Below are 21695 nucleotides of genomic sequence, written 5' to 3'. Positions count from 1 at the left end.
GCTTAGTCTACAGATCGAGATCCAGGACAGCCACCAAAACCGCACAGAGAAACCCTGTCTCAAAAAACAAAACAAAAAGAATACTGACTACTTTTCCAGAGCACCCAGGTTCAAATCCCAGCACCCACATGGCAGGTACAACTGTCTGCAAATCCAAGATCTGACACCCTCACACACACATACATGCAGGCAAAACACCAATGCATATTTAAAAAACAAAAACAAAACCCAAAAAACCTTCCTCCAAGCCAGGCAGTGGTGGTAGCACATGACTTTAATCCCAGCACTAGGGAGGCAGAGGCAGGTGGATCTCTCTCTGTGAGTTCAAGGCCAGCCAGGGCTACACAAAGAAACCCTGTCTCAAAAAACCAAAATAAATAAATAAGTAAAATAAATAAACTGGACCTGGAGAGATGCTCAGCTCCTAAGAACACTAACTGCTCTTCCGGAGGCCCTGATTTGGTTCCCAGCACCTGTGAGACGATGACTCATAACTCCTACTCCAGGGATCTTACATTTCTTTTGACTTCCATGGGCTGTTACAGGGAATCCAACTCCTCTTGTGAGTGCCAAATGCACACACCCAGGCACATACACCCAAATTATAATTAAAATTTAGACAACAAACAAACAAACTACTATGGGGTGGGGGGACTCCTCTCAGTAGCTCCCTTCATTTTCTCTTGGTAAATCCACATTCAATCTGCTGAAAATAAAAAAGGCAAAAAGTAACTGAAGAAGACAGCTGGCATTGTCCTCTGGCCTCCACGTGTACATATGTGCATATGCACACACACATGCATGCACACACACATGCATGCACACACGCACACTCGTGCACGCGCACACACACACACTCACCCACACATACATACACAAAGCCAGGTATGGTGGCCAATGCCTATAATCCAGGTACTACGCAGGCAGAGATGGGAGGATTCATTGTAGGTTCAAGACCAGCCTGGTCTACATAGTGCATTCCAGGCCCAGTCATGGTTACATATCAAGAAAAAAACAAAAACAAAAACCACACAGGAGTATAGTGATAAATTAGAAGGCAGAGTCAATACAATTAGGAGTTCAAGGCCATCCTAATCTACATTTGTGCTAAGCAACAAACTGGTCTAAACAACAAACAAGGGTTTGTCTTACCCCTTGAAAAGGAATTCTGAGGCTTAACTAAGGTCTTTACCAACATCTAGCGAAGTACAGTCTGCAAATGCTGGCTGCTCTCTCGCCTCTCACTTCAGGCTCATGAATTCATTTGTGTGTGTGAATATATAATATATATTTACATGTGTAAGATATTGCTATAGTATATATAACAGTATATAATTTATTTTTTAATTTCATGTGTATGGTTGTTTTGTCTGCATGCATGTCTGTGTGTGCAGTGTCTGCAGAGGCCAGAAGAGGGCGTAGGCCCCTCTGGAACTGGAGTTACAGGTGGTTGTGAGCCACCACATGGGGGCCTAGATTCAAGCCTGGCTCCTCTGCAAGAACAACAAGTGCTCTTGAGTGCTGAGGCACCCTTCCAGTTCCCCGTTTTGCTTTGAGATGGGGTCTCACTGTGTAGCCCAGGCTGGCCTGAAATCCAGAGATCCGCCTGCCTCTGCTTCCCTAGTGCTGGGATTAAAAGCATGGGTGACCACACCCAGTCTAAGATTTATTATTTATGTGTCTGTTTATCGGTGCACATGCTTGTGGGTGCCCCTGGAGGCAGGAGGAGGGTGTCGGACCCTCTGGAGTTACAGGCAGTTGTAACCAAACTTGAGTCCTAGAAGAGCGGCAGGTTCTTCAATCACTGTGCCGTCATCTCCTCAGCCTCTTTCCTCCAAATTCCTGTGTGTGTGTGTGTGTGTGTGTGTGTGTGTGTGTGTGTGTGTGTACTAGAGGTTAATGTTGGATGTCTTCCTCTATCACCTCCACCTTATGTTTTGGAGACAGCTTTCTCACTGAATTTGAAGCTTGTCCACTTTGTGGGCTGGCTGCCCAGCAAGTGGGAGACACCACTCACTGCCCCCACTCCCCGTCTCTACCTCCTGCACTGGTCTTACTGGTGTGCTCTGCCTTGCCTGGTGTTTTTAGCTAAGTGCTATGGATCAAACTCAGGTGTTCACATGAATGGTAAACATCTTATAGGCTAAGTCTCAATTTCTGTAACTTTTAGTTAATTAAGAATAAAAAGTTGGGCTGGAGAGAAGGCTCAGCGGTTAAGAGCACTGGCTGCTCTTCCAGAGGACCCCGGTTCAATTCCCAGCATCCACATGGTAGCTCACAACTGTCTGTAACTTCAGTTCCAGGAGATCCCACACATTCATACCAATGCACATAAAATAAAATTAAATAAATATTTAAAAAAAAAAAGAATAAAAAGTTTTGGCCAGGGGTGGTAGTACACACCTTTAATCCCAGTACTCAGGAGCAGAGGCAGGCAGATCTCTGAGTTCGAGCCCAGGCTGGTCTACAGAGTGAGTTCCAGGGCAGCTAGGGCTACACAGAGAAACCCTGTCTTTAAAAAACAAACAAACAAACAAACAAAAAACATTAAGATAGGTTCTCACTATCATTATGCAGCCCTGGCTGGCCTAGAACTTACTATGTAGACAAGGCTGGCCTTGAACTCACAGAGATCTGCTTTCCTTTGCCTCCCTAGTGCTGGGCCCTAAGGTGTACGCCACCACACCCAGATGTGGTGCAATTTTTGGTTGATGGTTGATATGGGAGGGCCCAGCTCACTGTGAGCACCTGGGCTGGTGGCCCTGGGTGCTATAAGAAAACAGGCTGGTTGGGCAGTGATGGTGAATGCCTTTAATCCCAGCACTCAGCAGGCAGATGTTTCTACAGACAGGGTTTCTGTAGACCAGGCTAACCTGGAACTCAGAGATCCACCTGCCTTTGCCTCCTGAGTGCTGCTGGGATTAAAGGCGTGTGCATCCACTGCTAGAATCTTTTTTTTTTTTTTTTTTTTAATAAGACAGAGTTTCTTTGTGTAACCTTGGTTGTCCTAGAACTACCTCTGTAGACCAGGCTGGCCTCGAACTCACAGAGATCCCCCTGCCTTTGCTTCCTGAGTGCTGGGATTAAAGGCCTGTGCCCACTGCTAGAATCTTAATAGCAAATGCTTCTGCCTCGCTGGAGACGGCTCTCTTTTTTCAGGCCCTCTAACAGCTCCTACGCTCTGGACTTGGTCCTCTAGTGTTTCAGTTCGATGCTGACACCTGCTGGTCACATATGGCTCAGCCGCCTTAACCTTGGCACCTGCCTCCTGCCGGTACTGAAGGCCAGGGCAGTCCATGCCAGTCTTACCTGCCCAGGCCTGAAGATGCTGTGAGAATGCTGTTCTACTGCAGCCCTCGATGGTCTTCAGCACTCCCTTCATGGACTCCCACCTTAAAAACCTGGACTCTGCATTGTTCTCAGTACCACAAGAATATTAGACAGCAGGAAAGAAGCGGCCACTCGGGTGGAGGGCGCGCAGTCGGCCCTTCCCGCCTCAGAGCTGGTGCTTCCTACGGAATGCCATTCCTTTTGACCTTTGTCTTATTTCTAGGTTGCTCTTGGGACACAGGCCTCCTTGATGACAGTGGTGATGAACCGGAGGTTGAGAGTAGGTGGGCGGGGCTTGGGGTGGGGCTAGACCAAAGGGCCTCTTACTTAGGAGCTTCTCCATTCTGTTAGCTCTCAGGAACATCCAAGGCAAGACTGACACCCGGCACCCAGCACCCAGCACCCAGCAGGTGAGAGACTGTCTGTGACAGAAGGGCAGGTTTTTGGGTGACAGTGACAGATATTCCCACCCATTTACCCTTACCTTTCTGCACTGTGAAACTTTCACTTGTAGAAATCTTGGGGCCTCACAAGAACCAACCATTTTAGTGGCTGGGGCAAGGCGTATCTGAAAGAGAGACCTGGCTTGGGATGAGGGCTGAGCGTAGAGCTGAGGGACGGAGGCAGGCAATGGGGTGTGTCAGAGGTATCTTCGGACATGGCGGTACAGTGATGCGAAGTGAAAGCTTATCCCGGCCAGAGGTTCATGGGGATGACGAAGAGGCTAGAAACAGAAGGCAAGTGACAGAGAGACCTTGAGGGGGCCGGGGACCTAACTGGAGATGGCAACAGGGGCAATGGAGAGCCAGGAAGGCAGGACGGCTCATATGGAGCAATCAGACCCACTGGGGAGGACAGTCCGACCAAGTCCAGGGCAGGCCAGTAACAAATCAGGGTTGCAGGTTCCTAGTGGAGTGATTCAGCTGGGGGAGAAGGCCCCCTGGCTCTCCCCCCGTGCCTCTTCAGACTCCCGTTTTCATTTGGGGGAGAGGGTGAGGCTGCTCCCCATTGCGGTCACAGCCACATCCTGCAGAGCAGGGGAGAGGGAAGTAAGACGCAAACAAGCAGAAGCACGGTGGAGGACCATGGTGAGGGGGCCCTGGACTTAGCCCAGGCTACACCACCAGAAGGGCCTCGGCCCAGACCCCACTGTGGCTGCCCAGCCTTCCCCAGCTGGCCGCGACCTCATCTGCACCACTCCTTGTTAGAAGGGGCTTTGGGAGGGATTATTTAACTGGCAGCCTAATCTTTATTGTTCTATGATTTCTTTTGGTTATTTTAAATTATGTACGTGTGCGTGTGTGGCTGTGGAGGTCAGAGGTGTTGGGGCCCCCGGGGGCTGGAGTTATAGGCGATGGTGAGTCGTCTGTGAGTGTGTGAGTCAAGCCACCTTTCCAGCTCCAGGAAACCTGTTTTCATCATTTACTGGGACAAGTAGCTTAAGTTCTCTTAGCCTTGCTGGTACACGCCTGTAATCCCAGCACTTGGGAGGCAGAGGTAGGCCTGCTGTACAGAGTGAGTTCCAGGACATCCAGGACTACACGGAGAAACCCCATCTCAAAAAGAAAAAAGAGTTCTCTTGGCCTGGAGATTTCTCATTGTAAAACAGGACTATCGCCCTTACGGAGCTTTTTCTTTGTTTGTTTGTTTGTTTTTTTTTTTTTTGAGTCAGGGTGTCGCTGTTTAACAGCTCCCGCTGGCCTCGAACTCACAGAGATCCACCTGCCTCTGCCTCCCAGGTGCTGGGACTAAAGCCACCACAGCCCAGCACCAAGTGTTCTTATTGGGAATCTGGAGACCAACCCATATATGTCCCACTTCTTTTTAGGCTCCTTGGTACCCCAGCTGACATGGGCTTTTGATCTCAAGCCTGGAAACACGAGGGTAATGCCTATGTTTCCATGGATGCAGGATATACAGTTAGTGTCCAAAACTGGTGTCTGTTCGAATTCCCTGCCAAATGGGCACTAGGCCCTCCATCGGTGGCAGCAGTTCCCTGCTCTGAGACTCCGGTTATACCCACACTCCTCCAGCCACGGCTCTCCCTGCTCCTCTGTGCCGTTTTGGAGACGCACACGTCTTAGTTTACAGCAGTAAGGGAAAAAGCAGAAGCAGGGCTTACAGGATGGGGGGCCCAGGGCAGAGGGAGGACAAAGCAGCCAGGCAATGAAAATGGGAAAAGCCGTTTCTCTCTCTTTCTCCAAGGAAGCCTGCGGCCCCTTCCAGTCACTGACCACACACCCACCTCCCCAGGTACCATGGAGTCCTTCAGCTCAAAGAGTCTGGCACTACAAGCCGAGAAGAAGCTACTGAGTAAAATGGCCGGTCGGTCCGTGGCTCATCTCTTTATCGACGAGACCAGTAGCGAGGTGCTGGATGAGCTTTACCGTGTGTCCAAAGAGTTCACGCACAGCCGGCCCAAGGCACAGCGGGTGATCAAAGACTTGATCAAGGTGGCCGTCAAGGTGGCCGTGCTGCACCGCAGCGGCTGCTTTAGTCCCGGGGAGCTGGCTCTGGCTACACGCTTCCGCCAGAAGCTGCGGCAGGGCGCCATGACGGCACTCAGCTTCGGGGAGGTGGACTTCACCTTCGAGGCTGCTGTGCTAGCAGGCCTGCTCACCGAGTGCAGGGACGTTCTCTTGGAGCTGGTGGAGCACCACCTCACCCCCAAGTCACATGACCGCATCAGACACGTGTTTGATCACTACTCCGACCCTGACCTGCTCGCTGCCCTCTATGGGCCTGACTTCACTCAGCACCTTGGCAAGATCTGTGACGGGCTCCGGAAGCTGCTGGATGAAGGGAAGCTCTGACGCCCTCGAGCCCAGCGCACTGGACTTTGGCAAAATGACTGACTGGGCTTTCTAACCCTGCACAAATGCTTCTCAGTCCCCTGGCTTCATTCTCTCCCAAGAGTGACGTTGACACGAGGTCACCCCCACCCCCAAACAGCTGGCGGAGAAAAAGCATGCTGAGCTGAGTGAGGCGGCTCTCCCATCCAGGGTCAGCAAAGGAAACAGCTGATTGAGGAAGATGAAGTGAAACTCGGGTCTGCTGCTCCCAGGAGAACTGCCCGAAAAGGGATCCTCCTCCTCCACAAACCCAAGGAAGGGGGCACTGGAGGCCAGCAGCAGGAAGGTGGCCGGCGGAAGCCTCCTAGATCTCCTAGAGCTGGACACATACCGGAGGCTGGGCTCCAGAGTTCTAGAAGGGGCCGGGGGAGGGGAGACACAGGGGAAATAAAACCACTAAAACATGTACAGGGCTCACTGTTTAATCTCTCCAGCTCCGTACTCAGGTTTGACATAGAGGAGGGGTTGAGAAACAACATTCATCTCGCCGTTCCCTATTCCTGAATGGGAGCCAGGCCGACTCCAGGAGCACTGAGCTACCATGCCCTACTTCTTCAGCTTCAGGAACAAAAGACAAACCGTACTGCAGATCAGGGCTACTGCAGATCAGGGCTACAGGTCACAGATAAACACGAAGTGAGGACAAGGCATAGGCAGGCGGGGGCTGTGTTCCGTACCTGCCTCCTCTGAACCCCAAGGCATCCTCTTCCACCCCCTAGCCCCACCACCGGCCAAGCAGAGGAGCGGGAAGAAGAGGGAAGTGGTGGACTGGAGAGCTCAGGCAGTACCCTACCCCACCGCTCTTCTCAGAGCCGAGAGTCGGACGGAGTCACGAGGAATTGCGCAGGGATGACCAGCTCCTTTCCTTCACCTTGAGTGGGGAAAGGACTCAGCGCTGCCCAGGGTTCTGTGGTGACTGTCACTGGCTCTCTTGGCCTCAGTAACATGCTCGGCTAGGGAGCTGGGAAAGGTAAGCAGCCAGCCCTCTCACTGCTCTGGGCTTCCCTCTCTTCAGTGAGACAGAAATCACATTTTTTCAGTTAAGAGGAGAAAGGAGTTAGATATAGCAAATAAATATTACTTCAATATAGCACCAAATAAATTAGGGAACATCGTTAGAGATGGGGGAGGGCGTTCCCTGCTTCCCTGCCCTAACCCAGGAAACGGTGAAAGGGACAGCCGGGATATAAAACAGCTTTGAATCTAAAGGAGAACTCTAGATTCAACCCAAGAACGGGGAAAAGTTATGTTCCCATCCCTACTCTTGCCAAAAGTGTCCCCAGCTGAGGAAATCTTGACAAAGAGGCTGGGCAAGATGGCCGGAGAGGAGTGAGGCAGGCTGGGAAGCTCTGCTTTTGAGCCTCACCTCAGACTCCTCTTGCACTCAGCTCCTCCTTCAACATCATGTTCTCCCACCAGTTCTGCAGACATCAGAGCTTGAAGATTTCATCCTCCTGATCCCGCAATGTCTGGGTCCGAGAGGTCCGGGTCAGTGGCACAGGACCAAGGACTGCTCGCTGCTGCATTCTAGGGGAGCTGAGGTGGAGACCCACACCCTCCTCAAGGACCCTGCAGGCGAGGGAAGGAAGAAAGAGCAACAGATTGAGGCAAGAGCCTGAGAGAGGACCAAACGAAAAGGTGCAGGGCGGCTGCCTCCTCGGTCTCCTGAGGCGGATGGAGTCTCAATAGTTCTGGAAAAACCACTTTGTCTTAACACGGCTGCAGAGTTCTCACATTAGAGAGAACGGTGGAACAGAGAACCCACAGAACCTATTTTCCCACCGCCTCACCCCATTCCAGCTGCCACCGGCTCTGCTCACGGTCTTGGGAACCATTTGGGGGAAAAGCTATCCTCTGGCCTTTCGGGCCCTTTGGTTACTCATCAGTTTGTGATTGCTAAAAGAAAAGGGTCTACGCAAGGACTCAGAAGAGCTGCAGACTCACCCACTTTCCCCCTTCCTCAGCTTCTGGGTAGCAGCCTTCTTCGACAGGCTGATCTGTGAGTCCAGCTTCTTCAGGAAATCAGAGGCAGAAAGGTCATGGATGGGTGTGGAGGTTTCCTGGTGAGGCGGGAGGGTTTCACCATTGGCCCGGCCTGAACCTGACTCTTGATTCCTCCTCCTCACTGAGTGTGAGCCAACATCATCCTTACTTGGTTGTCCCTCTTCCTCTCCGTCATTTTCCTCCTCAGAATCCAAACCATTAAACAGGTCTCTGGGCTCTGTCAGGATGGGGATGTAGAGAGTTTTCTTCAGGAAGATGGAGTCGTTAGTATAAAGGCGGTTTGTACGCTTAATCTGTTCCATCTTAAAAAAAAAAAAAAATCACCCCAAATTAATGACTGGCAGTAAACTCTACCAATCTTATACAGCATCGAAAGCTTTTTGTCTTCTTTTTTTACTGTGTAGGGCTAATCAAAACAAGCCTGGCTTAGTATCTCAGACTTTTCTTACTGGTGTGTGTGGTGGGGACATGTGCACTTGGGTGGAGGCCAGAGGCCGCTGGTTACCAGCTGAGCGCCTTCCTAGGCCACCAGCTCAAACTTTGTAAGTAATTGTACAACTGTATTTGACTTCATAACAAACTAGCTCAACTACACAGGGCTGATGTTAATCTCGTTCTATAGTTTTTACAGTTTTTCATATTTCCTAGTTTTAGGACACCGTCACATTTATAAAAAATTATTGAGGCAAAAAACAAAAGGAAAAACAACCTACAACACTTTCATTTATTTAAAAGCTACCAAGCATAAGCAAATAATCCCAGCTCTCTGGAGGGAGAGGCAGGAAGACCTTGAGTTCAAGGTCATTTTTGGTTACATGAGTTTGAGGCTAGCTTGGGTTCCCTGAGACTTTGTCTCAAACAAAACAAAACAGGTTAGTAGTATTTAAAGTCTTAATAATGAAAGCTGAGGGCCTGGAGAGATGGTTAAGAGCACCTGCTGCTCTTGCAAAAGAGGGTTCGATTCCCAGTAACCACATAGTGGTTCACAACCATCTGTAATTCTAGTTCTTGGTTCCTGACTTCCATGGGCACTAGGCACCCCCATAGCACACAGATATGCATGCAAGCAAGACACTAAAAATAATTTTAAAATAAAATAACAAAGCTGAGCTAGGTATAGTAGTGTACACACCCCTACCTCCCGGTTTTTTTGGGACAGGGTTTCTCTGTGTAGCCCTGGCTGTCCTAGAACTTGCTGTATAGACCAGGCTGGCCTTGAACTCAGAGATCCCCCTGCCTCTGCCTCCTTAGTGCTGAGATCAAAGGCATACACCACCACCACCCAGTGATAGGGCACATCTTTAATCTCAGCACTTGGAAAGAAGAGGCAGGTGGATTTCTGAGTGTGAAGCCAAGCAAGCTACATTGTGAGACCCCAGTTAATAATAAAATAAATAAATCTGGGTGGGTTATAGTTGTAGCTCCATGGTACAGTGCTTGCCTAGCATGTACAAAGCCTGAGGTTGGCTCCCCAGCAGATCTCCAACAATTAGTTAATAAATAAATGAAAATCTCACATGTGACCTCACATTCTTGTCCACTAACACCACACTCACTATTTCTCATCTGGGTTAATCATTCAGTTTAACTGCTCTTCCTCCTTGATGCCCACATATCTTTCTCTTGAAATCTAGAAAAATAAATCTGATTAACCCTCTAGCTGGCTTAGCAACTTCCTATGGCTCATCATTGGCTAAGCAAATGGGGATTCAAGGACTCTCTCTATTTAGCCCCCACAGGAAGTGTCTAGCCTTGTCTCCCTTCTGCATTCTACCACTGAACTATCCTTCAACTCACCAGCCTCCTTGGTCTTGTTATATTGAACCTGGTCTGAAACTCTGAACCCCTCTGCCCAGGCACGCTGGCTTGGCTTGGCTTTCAGACATTTTTTTCCCCCTTCGAGACAGAGTTTCTCTATGTCCAGAAACGCACTTTGTAGCCCAGGCTGGCCTCGAACTCACAGAGATCCGCCTGCCTCTGCCTCCCGTGCTGGGATTAAAGGCGTGCACCACCATGCCAGGCAGCTTTCAGACATCTTTTAAACTTCCATGTAATTGAGACTATGCCAGAATTTAGAGACAGAAAGTTGAAAGAAAACTATTTCTGCTCTTAAAGAGCCTGTGGACTGCTGGAAGACAAGGAGATAAACGTCTGGGTTAAACAGCTTTGTAGGGGCTGGAGAGATGGCTCAGTGGTTAAGAGCACTGACTGCTGGCTGTTCTTCCAGAGGTCCTGAGTTCAATTCCCAGCAACCACATGGTGGCTCATAACCATCTGCCCTCTTCTGGTGTGCAGGCAGAACACTGTATACATAACAAATAAATAAATCTTAAAAAAAAAAAAACAGATTTGTAGAAGGGAACACAGAGAATAGTTCCTAAGTCTTCAAGGCCCACAGTGATGGTGCTGTGCTCATACTCCTCAACTCAGCTCTCATAATACAAGAATACTGTAAGTTCCAGACCAGCTTAGGCTACTGACATACTGACCAGAAAATCCACCCTCCCCCTCCCCTCAAAAAGCCATCAGCTACCCGACTCTGCTTCCAAACAGAAATGAATAGTTCCTGATTTCCTACCCCTTGTGGATATCCTTCACATAGCCACTGTCTCCTCTCCATTTCTCAGGAGAACCTCAATTACTCTAGCACACCAATAGACACTTACGCTTTAGCTCCAGGAAGGGTTACTGTAACGCTTTAAGTACAGCAAGGGTGGAAATTTGTCTAGAGTCAACATCTGTTTGTTTGTGGTAAATGAGGATTTAGAGGGGAAGGCCACAACTTTAATTTTTATGCCCATCAAACTTCTCCTAGGTGTGGCCAGAAAGACTTGATGTATGCCTTTGGAAAGAAAGCCCAGCCCTAGAGCAGAAATAAGAACTAGAAACAGACACTTTAGGAACTCTACTAACTCAGCTCTTCCTGACTTGTTGCTGTAAATGTTTCGTCTCTCTCAATTGTTTTCTGTGTGGCTAATAGTAGGGGCTTTGGAGTCAGACAGGCCGATCTGAAACCGTACTCTGATACTCAAGTTATTTGACCTTGATCAAAGTGGTTATCAGTCTTAGGTCTCAAATTGATAGGGACACATGGTCCAAATAGGTTAAGGCTATAAGCCCTCCTCCCTCGTCCAACCCGGTCCACAGTAGCCGCTCCTCCCACTGGGAGAGTAGGGCAGATGTGTCCCAATTCGATAGTGTACACTGAGACATGAAAACAACATAAGAAAGAGAAGCAGACCACAATAAATTAATATAATGTCAGGGAAGGCTGCTTAGCGGGCCACCCACTTTCTCCTGGGGACTAAATCTCTCCTAATGGTCATCACACCCCAATCCCTGGAAGACTCACCGTCACCCCGTATCTGAGTGCTAGTCCAGCCAGGGTGTCTCCAGGCTCCAGCTGATGCTCCAGGCGTCTTTCCCTCACTGGGGAGCAGGATGATTGTACCAGGCTTCCGTAAGAACGAGTACGGCTCCCGTGCAGCAGCCCTGACCCCCCGAGTGGAGGCTGTCTAGAGGGAGAAGCCATCTCCTCAGGATGCCAAGATCGAGGGTCACAACTGTGGAAAGCCCGGCTAAGTGACCAACCGTGAGGGCCGAACCCAAGGAACAGACAGATACTCCGGGAATTCCTTTTCACGTCTCTCTTCAGTCTCCCCGCTCTCGAGAGACTACATCAGTCCTCCTCCTCCTCTTGCTGCTGCGTACCGAGCTGGGGGTCACAGTCCGTACCCTAAGGCGGCTGCCAAGCTGGTTACATTTCTCCTCCCCCAAGCCCCTTACCCACAAATATCTCCCCTGAGTTGTCAGTCGCTGACCTCCTCGACTTTCGACGCCCCCTCCCCAACTCCTTGCAAGCCTGATCTCTGACCTTTGAACCCTAGACACCCTCATCAACACTCTTCCCTCAGTATGTCCCCACCTCCAGCAGCCGGGACGCCAGGAGCCCCCACAGCCTCTCTGCTCCAAATCAGGCCCACCCTAGGTCGGTAGTGGCTGTGGACGCTGAGAGTTTGCAGGGTACAGTCCACTGAGCTCCCCGATGCCTCGCTCCCGTCAGAAGGGTCCCACCCGGAGACTCGGGCTCCACATACAGGTTCCTGGTCTCCAAACACCTGACTTCTTCGAGATTAGAGGGCCTGTATTCAGGTGAGCGGTAAGCGCTTTGAAAAATAAAAAAAAAATAAATAACTAGAAGACTTCATTTCCCAAGAGGCACAGCGTCCTCAGGGCGTCAGAGGAAATGCAGGCCCCCTCAGGGCGCTGGAGGCGGGTCTTCCGGCTCGCGCGGTGCATGCGTGGAACCGCATTCCCGGAAGTACAGACTCAACCGGAAAAAGACCGGAAGCAGGGAAGGCGATAACCTACTCTTCCTACGGTGGCCTGAAGGAGAGGCGAAGTCGGCGTAGGAGAATTTATCTTTTCTGGGAGTCACAGTCGCGATGTCTTTCAAGAGGGAAGGGGACGACTGGAGTCAGCTCAATGTGCTCAAAGTAAGCCCTAGTAAGAATCTGCCCACGGGCGGTGGTGGCACAGGCCTTTAATCCCAGCACTTGGGAGGCAGAAGCAGGTGGATCTCTGCGAGTTCGAGGCTCGAGGCCAGCCTGGTCTACACAGCTAGTTCTATGACAGCCAAGGCTGCACAAAGAAACCCTGTCTCGAAAAACCAGACACAGAGAGAGAGAGAGAGAGAGAGAGAGAGAGAGAGAGCGAGAGCGAGAGCGCCTGTTGCTACATCTGGGTGATGCCTCCTTCTTCTACCCTATGATCTGCATGGCCCCGTTCCATTTGACTCTTTATCCCTGTTATTTTCATCCGTCCCACTTATTCGTTTCTCCTATCCTGCTCTCTGCAGAAACGAAGAGTCGGAGACTTGCTGGCCAGTTACATCCCAGAAGATGAGGCGCTGATGCTGCGGGATGGACGGTGAGAGCGAAGAGTGATCAAGCCTGGGGATTTGCGATCAGAGGCTCAACCAGCTTTTGTTACTGCGGAGATCTGGAGTATAATAGGATTCTTTGGTGGGAAGTGAAGATTGGGAGTTGGCGGAGTGCTTTGACAGGGATAACTCCTACTCTAGCAGGAACGCCTGGACCTCCCGCTCTCCCAGCACACACGGGTTTATCATCCTTTCTCTTCTCTTTCCCCTAGCTTTGCCTGTGCCATCTGCCCCCATCGACCAGTACTGGACACCCTGGCCATGCTGACCGCCCACCGTGCAGGCAAGAAGCATCTGTCCAGTAAGTAGAGGAGAAGGTGGGTGGGGTGAGGAGGAAGGATGATAGAGAATAAACTCTCGACGTCTTGGCAAGCCACCTGGGGTTGTGCTTTGCATTCCCTTTGCTTTTCTTCTCAGGTCTGAAGCTTTTCTATGGCAAAAAGCAGTCAGGCAAGGAAACAGAGCACAGTCCAAGACAGCAGAATGAGTTGAAGACAGCAAGCGAAGCGGAGGTGAGAGAGCGGCCAGCTGTTGTTCAGGCAGGGCTGCATGCAGCAGCGTGGAAGGGACCTTTGCTCCTGACAGCCCTGACTGTCTCTTCTCTCCATTCTCAGGCTCCTTTGCTAACCCAGACTCGATTGATCACACAGAGTGCTCTGCACAGGGCTCCCCACTATAACAGCTGCTGCCGGAGGAAGCACAGGTCTGTGGGCTAGGAAAGCCAGAAGTGGAAAAGGGTAGAAGGGAATAGATGGCGCTAAAGTTCTTGCTCTCCTATTGTATTCTGAGAAATATCAATCTTGTGGAGATGTTGTCTAAAGAAATGATAGTTTGTGATTTTAAAATAAATTTTAGGAAGTGGAGACGAGTAACACTGAGGTGGGCAGTGGTGGTGCACACCTTTAATCCCAGTACTCAGGAGGTAGAGGCAGATAGATCTCTGAGTTCAAGGCCAGCCTAGTCTACAGAACGAGTTCCAGGCCAGCTAGACTACAGAGGAAAAAAAAATAGTAACATTAGCTGGGCATGGTGATACACTTTTTTGTTTGTTTCTTATTGAGAGGGGATCACTTTGTAGCCCTGGCTGTCCTGGAACCCTGCTATTGAGACCAGGGTGGCCTCGAACTCACAGAGATCTGTCTGCTTCTGCCCCTCAAGTGGTGATATTAAAGGTGTGTACTGCCATACCTGGCTATGGACAATCTTGAGACAAAAACTCAGGAATTTGAATTCCTCATTCCAAAATCTTTCATATATAGAATATTTAAGATCTTATGGAACTCAAGCTGGGTGTAGAACTCAGGAGGCGGAGGCAGGTGAATCTCTGTAAGTTCGACGACAGCCTTTTCTACAGAGGTCAGCCATGAGTACATAGTGAGACCCTGTCCCCATCTCTTAAAAAAAAAGAAAGAAGCCGGGCGTTGGTGGCGCACGCCTTTAATCCCAGCACTCGGGAGGCAGAGCCAGGCAGATCTCTGTGAGTTCGAGGCCAGCCTGGGCTACCAAGTGAGTTCCAGGAAAAGGCGCAAAGCTACACAGAGAAACCCTGTCTCGAAAAACCAAAAAAAAAAAAAAAAAAAAAAAAAAAAGAAAGAAAGAAAAAAGAAAAAAAATTTTTTTTCTTCAGGAACTCAGTTTAGGAAAAGTGCACTGCTCTTGGGGCTTGGGAGGCACTGGGTAGCTGCTGCTCTTCTTTACTGCATTTGACAGGCTTGGGTTCTTTTCCGCCCAGACCAGAAGCTCCTGCCCCCTCCGTCTCCAGTTCTCCTTTGCCAGCCCCAGAGGTTGGACTCCAGAGCGCAAAGATCAGTCGGGAACCTGAGCCTAGGGCAGGATCACATGCCAAAGAGTCGTCAGCTCCCCTGGCCTCTGCACCCATGAGCCCCACAAAACGACGAGTCCTGAATCATTACCTTACCCTCCGAAGGTCAGTCTGCTGATCACGGTCCTCTGGTTGATTCATTTTTCCCTGACTTGCCTTTTTTCAAACCAATCCAATTGCTTTTCTCTTATCACCAGGAAGTTTTATTATTCCATTTATTTATTTATGTAGGGACACACTACAGAGATAGTCAGAGGGTAACTTATAGGGTTGGTCCTTTGTTTCAACCCTGTGGGTCCCGAGGATGGAACTCAGCACCCTGAACCTTTTCATAAAACTGCTCTGACCAATTGTCTTTTCTCTGATGTTTCCAGCTCTGGATGGGTCCCAGATGGACAAGGTCGATGGATAAAGGATGAAAATGTTGAGTTTGACTCTGATGAGGAAGAACCCCCTGACCTCCCCTTGGACTAATGACCCCTCTCCCCATTTGTTCCACAAATAAACTAGAGTGGGGCCTGGGATCCTAATGATCCTCGACTCGGGTTCCTTGTCCAACCTTAGGATTTCAAATCTGTTCGTCCTCAGCCTGGCCACTCCTTCCCTGCAATGTACATGGCTCCCCATACTTCTGACCCCTCCCCCACTTTCTACCAAAGCCTTGCCAAGCGTCAGCTGCGTTCAGCCCGGTGCCCTATTAATAAGTCTGTCAGAAAGAGGTCTCTGCCCTTCATGTAGTCCGACTCCTTCCCCACCTCCACGCTAAGTCTTTTTTTCTTCAGATCACATGTGGACTGCGATTGGGCAGTAAGGGGCTCTGGCCACCTCTGTCTGCAAAGAGAACTGAGGCCAAGTACCCTGTGAAGAGACTAAAGCCTTTGGCAGATTTATGGGGAACACGAGGGACAGAGCTCCCCTCCTCCTAGTAACCTGAACCTCCCTGCCTGCTGATCCCTAGAGTATAAATAATCCTTTGATGAATTGGCAGTAACCCTTGAGGGGTAGCGCCAAGATTCCCACCCCAACCCAAGGAAGGAGAGGCAGCGTGAACAAAAGGGATTTTATTTACAGGAAAGGGGAGAGAGATGAGGATTTATGTGTCCAGGGATCTCATCTCTTGTTGGTAAAAGGAAGGGTGACGCTATCTCTTCTTTTGCTGGCGACCTGTAAAGGGATAACAGTGAACACAGCTCTATCTCTTGTTGGCAAGGGCATATTTCTCTTCCTCGTCCCCTAAGGAGTGGCTGCCTCATGCTACCTGATGAGCCTGTCCCATGTTAACAACAAAATCCAAAATACACACTGGAAAATAAAAGGACCATGTCTCTGGAGGTACCGTCATGCCTAGCTTCCATCCTGCTCTACTAGGGGAAGAAGGACTTTCGCATCTATTTCCCAGCTCACTCATCTCCACGTGTGTTTGCCAGCCTCCCCCTCCCCCGAAAGCATTTATCACTTCAGGAATATCTGCCCATTTCAGCACTTGCCCTCTCCTCTGCACAGGGTCTACAGTTACGTACGCAGTTCATTGTTCCGGGTCATGGCCTGGGCTGCCCGAGCTCGCGGTCCTTGTTGTGTAAAGTGGTACCCGAAGCGGACAATAGAGGGACACTGCTCTAGCACAGTGGCCATTTCCATCTCCACTGCATCACCAGGCCACTGGCGCTGAGGGTGGAGAGGTAAAGGCTGTCAGATACGGTGGTCATTCACCATCCCAGCCCGTGGACCTCTGGGAAGTTGAGAGGCTTGTTTCTCTAGAGCAGGTGAAGAGAGTCCTGGCTCCCCTGTTGCTGAGACCATAAGCTGCCCAGGGAGGGAGCTCAATGGGGGTTAGCTGAATGAAGCCCTGGGGACCGAACGGGATGCTGACCTGGTTATCCACACGGAGCTCGGTGAGCGTGGCGTTTTCCCGAACTGCCTTCAGCACAGCCATGAGCCCTGTGCTGCTGATGAAGTTGGATTCAATGTTCAGGCTCTGGAGACTACGGTTCTCACGCAACATGTCAGCCACCGCCTGCATGGTAGAGACTTGTGTTAGGGGACAGTTTCATAGGAGAGGCAGGATGGGAGAAGGAGGGAAACAGTTCTGTGAGATTCCTTGAGGAGCTGTGAGGCAGGAGGAGCCAAGATTGCGGAGTTGGTGAAAGCATGAAGATTAGGGTTACTGGTGGGATTGAGGGTGTCGGAGAAGGTTGTTTTTTTTGGGGGGAGGCGCCTTCAGGACTTCAGAATTGTGAGCCAGAGGAGTAAGGGTCCGGACCCCTGAGGGCTGCCATAGAAAGCATGATGGAAACAGCACCCCCTAGTGTGACCCAAAAGACAGCCCCTGCCAGGGGTGCATGACAGGGCATGGGAAGAGCACTGGGATGTCAGCCAGCCTTACATTGGCGATGGGGTCACCACTCTTTGTGGCCACCAGACTGAAGCTCCGGACGTAGGTATTAGTCTTCATTGCGTCGCATAAGTCGCTTAGCACAGGTATGGGGATGTCCTAAAGAGGCACAGGACGGTGGACTAAAGACTCGTGCCTCAACAGTTCCTCCTGTTACTATTTGGGGATGGGAGCCAAATACCTGTATGTTGTTGAGGTTCACTTCCTCCAGTTCTTTGTCATTGCTTCGAACTCGCTTTAGCATCTCTTCGATGTTTGTGGGATTTGGGGGTTCATCTGGTACTGGCTTGTACTTGTCAGGCTGCACCACACCTGGTGGGGATAAGAGCAGAAAGAAAATCGCAGCATATCCCCCTTCATCATCTCTCCCATCAGCCCTCTAAGCCTTCATGCACCATGTCTCACGCTTGCAGCCTCTTAGCTGCTGGCCTGCCTGCCCAGAGCTCTGGGGGCTGGGGGTGGGCACGCTTCCCCGGCACACTCACTGCTAATGCCTTCGGTGTTGCAGATTTCTCCACTGCAGATGGCATCGTAGTACTGCTTGTTGCTCATCAGTGTGTACATGCCCAGGATCGCTGGGGAGGGTAAGCAGAGGGGCACGGACGGGGTTAAGGTGCCTGCCCCAAGCCTGCCTCCTGCCTCTCTCTCCTGACCTTCCACCCCTGCAGAGTTTCTCACCCTCCCTCAGCTCCAGGAGTCTCCTCCATAGACCTTCCATGGAGGGATTTCTAAGCAGGAGAGGGCTCAGGGAAGGCCCTGGAGGAGCCACTGGAGGGTAAGGACCATCTGCAGAGATCCTCTGCCGTCTTCAGCCAGACAGCTCCACTTTCATCTGCCTTCACAATCCCTGGAAAGCTGCTCTTGAGATGTTAACTTATTAAATTAAAAAAAGAATGAACCAGTGTACAAGCAAACAAGTAAGAAAAGTTAAAACCCACTGCCTGAGGCTTTCTTGGATGTCCTGTTCTGGCTCCGATCTTTCCTTCTAGTTCTGTGTCAAGATAAAGATGCCACAAGCCCCATCCTCCCAGCCTCCTCAGCTTCCTGCAGCTGCCCACCTGCGATGTCACACATTTCAGCATCTGTAGCATGGGACAGTGCCTCCTCCAGCTCGGGCTCCAGTGTAATCTGTTCCTGTGCTGGGATTTCTCTCTTGGGCTGAATATAGGGTTTCCCTGATAGAGAGATGAAGGACAGTTCAGGTAGAGGTAATTTCTTCCAAGGTGGCAGCCTCCACCCTCCTTTCCTTCTCCATGTGGGTTCAGACCGAACCCTGAATTCTCTATAAGCACAGGATTCTTCAGTCCTGTCCTCTCCTCTCTCAGAAAAACTGAAGAGTACAGGCTGGTGAGGTGTCTGGAATCTCAGTCAGCATTTGGCAAACTGAGCTAGTAGGTTGGCTAGCTCAGGGCCAACCTGGGCTACACACTGAGATCTCAAAAATAAAAAAATAAAAAATAAAAAAACTGGAGAACAGACTAGCATGTAGCTGTCTAGGACCTGAGTCTCTGACAGAGAGATGCCAGAATCAGGGAGGAAAGCTGACGGGGAGGTGCAAGAAACAGCCATTTGGTTTCTGGAGGGCATAGATGTTAGGGTGCCCATACCCTTCTTCTCGCCGGTGAAGGGCACCAAGTCATCACGCTCCTTGACTTCTAGCGCCTGTTGCTCCAGGTACTGCAACAGGGCATCTCGGTCTAATGGTCCTGTCGGACTCTTCTTTGTCTGGTCACGTTGTCTCAGTCCAGCTGGCAGGAGCATGTTCTTAGGGATGAGTTTTGGGGAACAAGTCAGGTACTCTCCAGACATCTTTTTCCTGACCCTTCTGGGATTCCAGGTCCTGTTGGCAGCCCTGTTCTCAGCCACCCAGCATCCACTATCCTTCCCACATGTGCAGGGATGCCCTGACCCCTGTGCTGATACCCTATCTACCTCAGGCCCTGGTCTCAGCCACCCAGCATCCACTATCCTTCCCACATGTGCAGGGATGCCCTGACCCCTGTGCTGGTACCCTATCTACCTCAGGCCCTGGTCTCAGCCACCCAGTGTCTACTCCTTCCCACCTATATAGGGATGCCCCAGTCCCTGTGCTGGTACCCTACCTCGGGGTCCATTTCTTGTAGCTCACAGTCCAGCTGTTCTAGCTCTTCAGGGCTCAAGGTCCTTAGGATCTCATCTTCATCTATGTCTCTGTATTTCTCCAGCTCCTTCTGGTATGATGACATGGTGGCCCCTTCCCCCACCCCACTGGGTGACACTCACAGCCTGGGGGGATATGGGAAAAGTCGTTAAGCATGGACACTGAGGACACAGAGGTCCAGCCGTGGTTAGAACACGGAACTAAGTACCTTAGAGGCCAGGGTCTACCTGGGATGGAGAGATTAGATTGTTCGTTGTTACAATTTCCCTGCCAGTTCCTGCACTTTCCAGCCCTTCTGGACGGGGAGTCTAGGCTCCAGGCTGGGGCTGTCCGCCCGCCCGCCCGCTGTGTGATGGAGAAAGTCTGGCAGCACCCTCCCCTACAACGTTACCCGGCAGTGTCTCTTGCCCTAACACAGCTGCTGGAGGCCCTGCCAGCACAGCTGACTCCATGCCCAGTTCCTATTGAAAGGTGGGAGGGGGTGGCAGAGAGCTTCAGGGAAAGTCCTCCTCTCTTTCCCATTACCCGGGCCTTTTTCAAAACTGGGTAAGCAAGGAAGCATGGCTGAGTTGGAGCGGTGGCCTCTTATGCCATCCTCATCTCCTCCTTTATCATAAAGGACCAAGGTCTCACTTTTTGTGTTTGCTAAAATCCCAAATCGTAAGGGAAAGTAAGGCTTAGAAGCTGGGGCACTTCCAGGTTGGGGGCAGGGCAATATGGCCTCAGAAGGCATTCAGTTCCCACAATCTGTCACCAGAAAGGTGACACTGGAGCACTGGGCAAAGACTGCCTTCTCCATGGGGTAGTGGGATGGTTAAACTTGCAATCTTTCACAGTGTGAACAATGCACTCACACTCTACGTACACATCACGCTTAACACGGAAGATGATCCTGAAGGGACACATGGACAGCACAGGCTGTACAGAGTCAAGGCAGGGAAGTGGCAGAGACAGACACGGTGACAGAGGCAGAGACACACCAGCTCGCTTTCCTTAGGCCACTCTTTCCGTCTCCCACCAGGCCCTCACCCACAAGACCCCGCTTTTCCCACCTACCAGTCCTGATTGGCACCTCTCACCTCCCCTTGTCAGTTGGTCCGTCTGTTCTACTGGGGCACTGTCCGGTCAGCAGGAGGAGTCTGGTGCCGGGGGAGAGTCGGGGAACAGTGAGCTCAGCATTTTATTATTTTAGCTCTGGCCAGGTGGGGAGTGGTGGGAGATCACATATACACAGACCCCATACCTTGCCCAGCCCTGAGAGCCTCTAGTGGCCAGTATCAGCCATGACACCTCCTTTCCTACAAGCAGAGTCCTCCAGGGGAGAGTCAGATGACTCCTACTGTGTGGTACCTGTTCCCTTTAAAGCACCGAATGAAGGTGGTCCGTCAGTGTAGCCAGACATAGAGCTTCCCACCTGTCTTCCCGCACAGGGGAGGCTGAGGCAGGGCTGCGACAAGATGGAGAGCAGCATGAACTGTACAATGAGTTCATAGTCAACACAGGATGCAGAGCAGAACGTTTTTTTAAAAGGGGGCGGGGAGCTGTGCAACTGTGAGGACTGAGTTAACCTTCCTGCACCCACAAAACAAGCCTGTCATCTCACACATACCTGTAACCCCAGCTCCTGTGGGCGGCAAAGGCAGAAGGGTCACTGGGGGCTTGCTGGCTTCTAATAGCCTAGAAAGCAGGACCCCAGGTTCAGGAAGAGACCCTGCCTCAAAGGAATAGGTGGAATTACAGAAGACACAGTTGGCCTCTACACATGCACACCACTCTGACACATGTATGTACACACATACACATACACACGCTCAATATAAGGATTTTGATTTGGTATTTAACTTTAGTTCAAAGAACAAATACTTTAGGATTAAATATGGACAACTCAGGTAAATATAATAAAAATATATGATAGGCTTGAATAAAAGCATCTTTATGAAGCCTATTACTTTGTATAATAAATATATGCCAATAAAAAAAAAGAACAAAACGGCCTGGAGAGATGGCTGTTGTTAAGAGCACTGGTTACTCTAATAGAGAGGTCCTAAGTTCAACTCCCAGCAACCACATGGTGGCTCAGTACCATCTATAATGGGATCTGGCGCCCTCGTCTGTCCTGCAGACATACCAGAAGACAGAGCACTCACATTAAGTAACAAATAAATCTTAAAAGATAAATAAAAAGGACAAAGCAGGAACAGTGCTTTGCACCT

The 21695-nt window shown here is 50.5% G+C and overlaps 4 protein-coding genes across 6 annotated transcripts; 2 read left to right on the top strand and 2 right to left on the bottom strand.

Annotated features, from left to right (window-relative positions):
* The first annotated feature begins 3652 nt into the window (after positions 1 to 3652).
* Positions 3653 to 6563, top strand: Tnfaip8l2 (TNF alpha induced protein 8 like 2). The gene is made up of 2 exons (XM_059265830.1): positions 3653 to 3740; positions 5536 to 6563. The coding sequence occupies exon 2, from the start codon at positions 5589 to 5591 to the stop codon at positions 6141 to 6143; it is 555 nt and encodes a 184-aa protein (XP_059121813.1). The 5' UTR covers positions 3653 to 3740; positions 5536 to 5588; the 3' UTR covers positions 6144 to 6563.
* Lysmd1 (LysM domain containing 1) lies at positions 6541 to 12469 on the bottom strand. 2 transcript variants are annotated; one of them, XM_059265829.1, is made up of 4 exons: positions 12112 to 12469; positions 11539 to 11901; positions 8127 to 8488; positions 6541 to 7751 (listed from the first exon to the last, which is right to left on the bottom strand). In XM_059265829.1, exons 2-4 carry the CDS (start codon positions 11716 to 11718, stop codon positions 7613 to 7615), a joined length of 681 nt encoding a protein of 226 aa, XP_059121812.1. In that variant the 5' UTR covers positions 11719 to 11901; positions 12112 to 12469; the 3' UTR covers positions 6541 to 7612. The 2 variants fall into 2 exon arrangements, with proteins under 2 accessions (XP_059121812.1, XP_059121811.1); XM_059265828.1 differs by having other exon boundaries at positions 11539 to 12469.
* A 26-nt stretch (positions 12470 to 12495) lies between these two features.
* On the top strand, positions 12496 to 16286 carry Scnm1 (sodium channel modifier 1). 2 transcript variants are annotated; one of them, XM_059265826.1, is made up of 7 exons: positions 12496 to 12682; positions 13045 to 13115; positions 13341 to 13429; positions 13546 to 13640; positions 13743 to 13831; positions 14861 to 15055; positions 15325 to 16286. In XM_059265826.1, exons 1-7 carry the CDS (start codon positions 12632 to 12634, stop codon positions 15422 to 15424), a joined length of 690 nt encoding a protein of 229 aa, XP_059121809.1. In that variant the 5' UTR covers positions 12496 to 12631; the 3' UTR covers positions 15425 to 16286. The 2 variants fall into 2 exon arrangements, with proteins under 2 accessions (XP_059121809.1, XP_059121810.1); XM_059265827.1 differs by lacking the exon at positions 12496 to 12682 and adding an exon at positions 12902 to 12930.
* On the bottom strand, positions 15997 to 20659 carry Tmod4 (tropomodulin 4). Its single transcript, XM_059265824.1, has 10 exons — positions 20539 to 20659; positions 19445 to 19607; positions 18950 to 19106; positions 18401 to 18517; positions 17828 to 17917; positions 17524 to 17654; positions 17334 to 17441; positions 16821 to 16964; positions 16471 to 16615; positions 15997 to 16114 (listed from the first exon to the last, which is right to left on the bottom strand). Exons 2-10 carry the CDS (start codon positions 19565 to 19567, stop codon positions 16092 to 16094), a joined length of 1038 nt encoding a protein of 345 aa, XP_059121807.1. The 5' UTR covers positions 19568 to 19607; positions 20539 to 20659; the 3' UTR covers positions 15997 to 16091.
* Positions 20660 to 21695: the final 1036 nt, after the last annotated feature.

The sequence above is a fragment of the Peromyscus eremicus genome, chromosome 6 (assembly GCF_949786415.1).
Source record: "Peromyscus eremicus chromosome 6, PerEre_H2_v1, whole genome shotgun sequence".
NCBI classification, from domain to species: Eukaryota; Metazoa; Chordata; class Mammalia; order Rodentia; family Cricetidae; genus Peromyscus; species Peromyscus eremicus.
Note: the sequence above shows the minus strand (reverse complement) of the source record. Positions and strands in the feature narration are given on the sequence as shown.

Bases quoted from the DNA above. Each gene is read 5' to 3' on its own strand.
- Tnfaip8l2 (XM_059265830.1), top strand. From the start codon at position 5,589: ATGGAGTCCTTCAGCTCAAAGAGTCTGGCACTACAAGCCGAGAAGAAG.
- Lysmd1 (XM_059265828.1), bottom strand. From the start codon at position 11,718: ATGGCTTCTCCCTCTAGACAGCCTCCACTCGGGGGGTCAGGGCTGCTG. The intron at 8,489-11,538 runs GTGAGTCTTCCA...TTTTTTTTTAAG, and splicing joins CACTCAGATACGGGGTGACG to ATGGAACAGATTAAGCGTAC. The intron at 7,752-8,126 runs GTGAGTCTGCAG...CCTCGCCTGCAG, and splicing joins CTGAGGAAGGGGGAAAGTGG to GGTCCTTGAGGAGGGTGTGG.
- Scnm1 (XM_059265826.1), top strand. From the start codon at position 12,632: ATGTCTTTCAAGAGGGAAGGGGACGACTGGAGTCAGCTCAATGTGCTC. The intron at 13,116-13,340 runs GTGAGAGCGAAG...TCTTTCCCCTAG, and splicing joins CTGATGCTGCGGGATGGACG to CTTTGCCTGTGCCATCTGCC. The intron at 13,430-13,545 runs GTAAGTAGAGGA...TTTTCTTCTCAG, and splicing joins AGGCAAGAAGCATCTGTCCA to GTCTGAAGCTTTTCTATGGC.
- Tmod4 (XM_059265824.1), bottom strand. From the start codon at position 19,567: ATGTCATCATACCAGAAGGAGCTGGAGAAATACAGAGACATAGATGAA. The intron at 17,918-18,400 runs GTGGGCAGCTGC...TACCCTCCCCAG, and splicing joins TGAAATGTGTGACATCGCAG to CGATCCTGGGCATGTACACA. The intron at 16,965-17,333 runs GTAAGGCTGGCT...TCTACCATGCAG, and splicing joins GTGGTGACCCCATCGCCAAT to GCGGTGGCTGACATGTTGCG.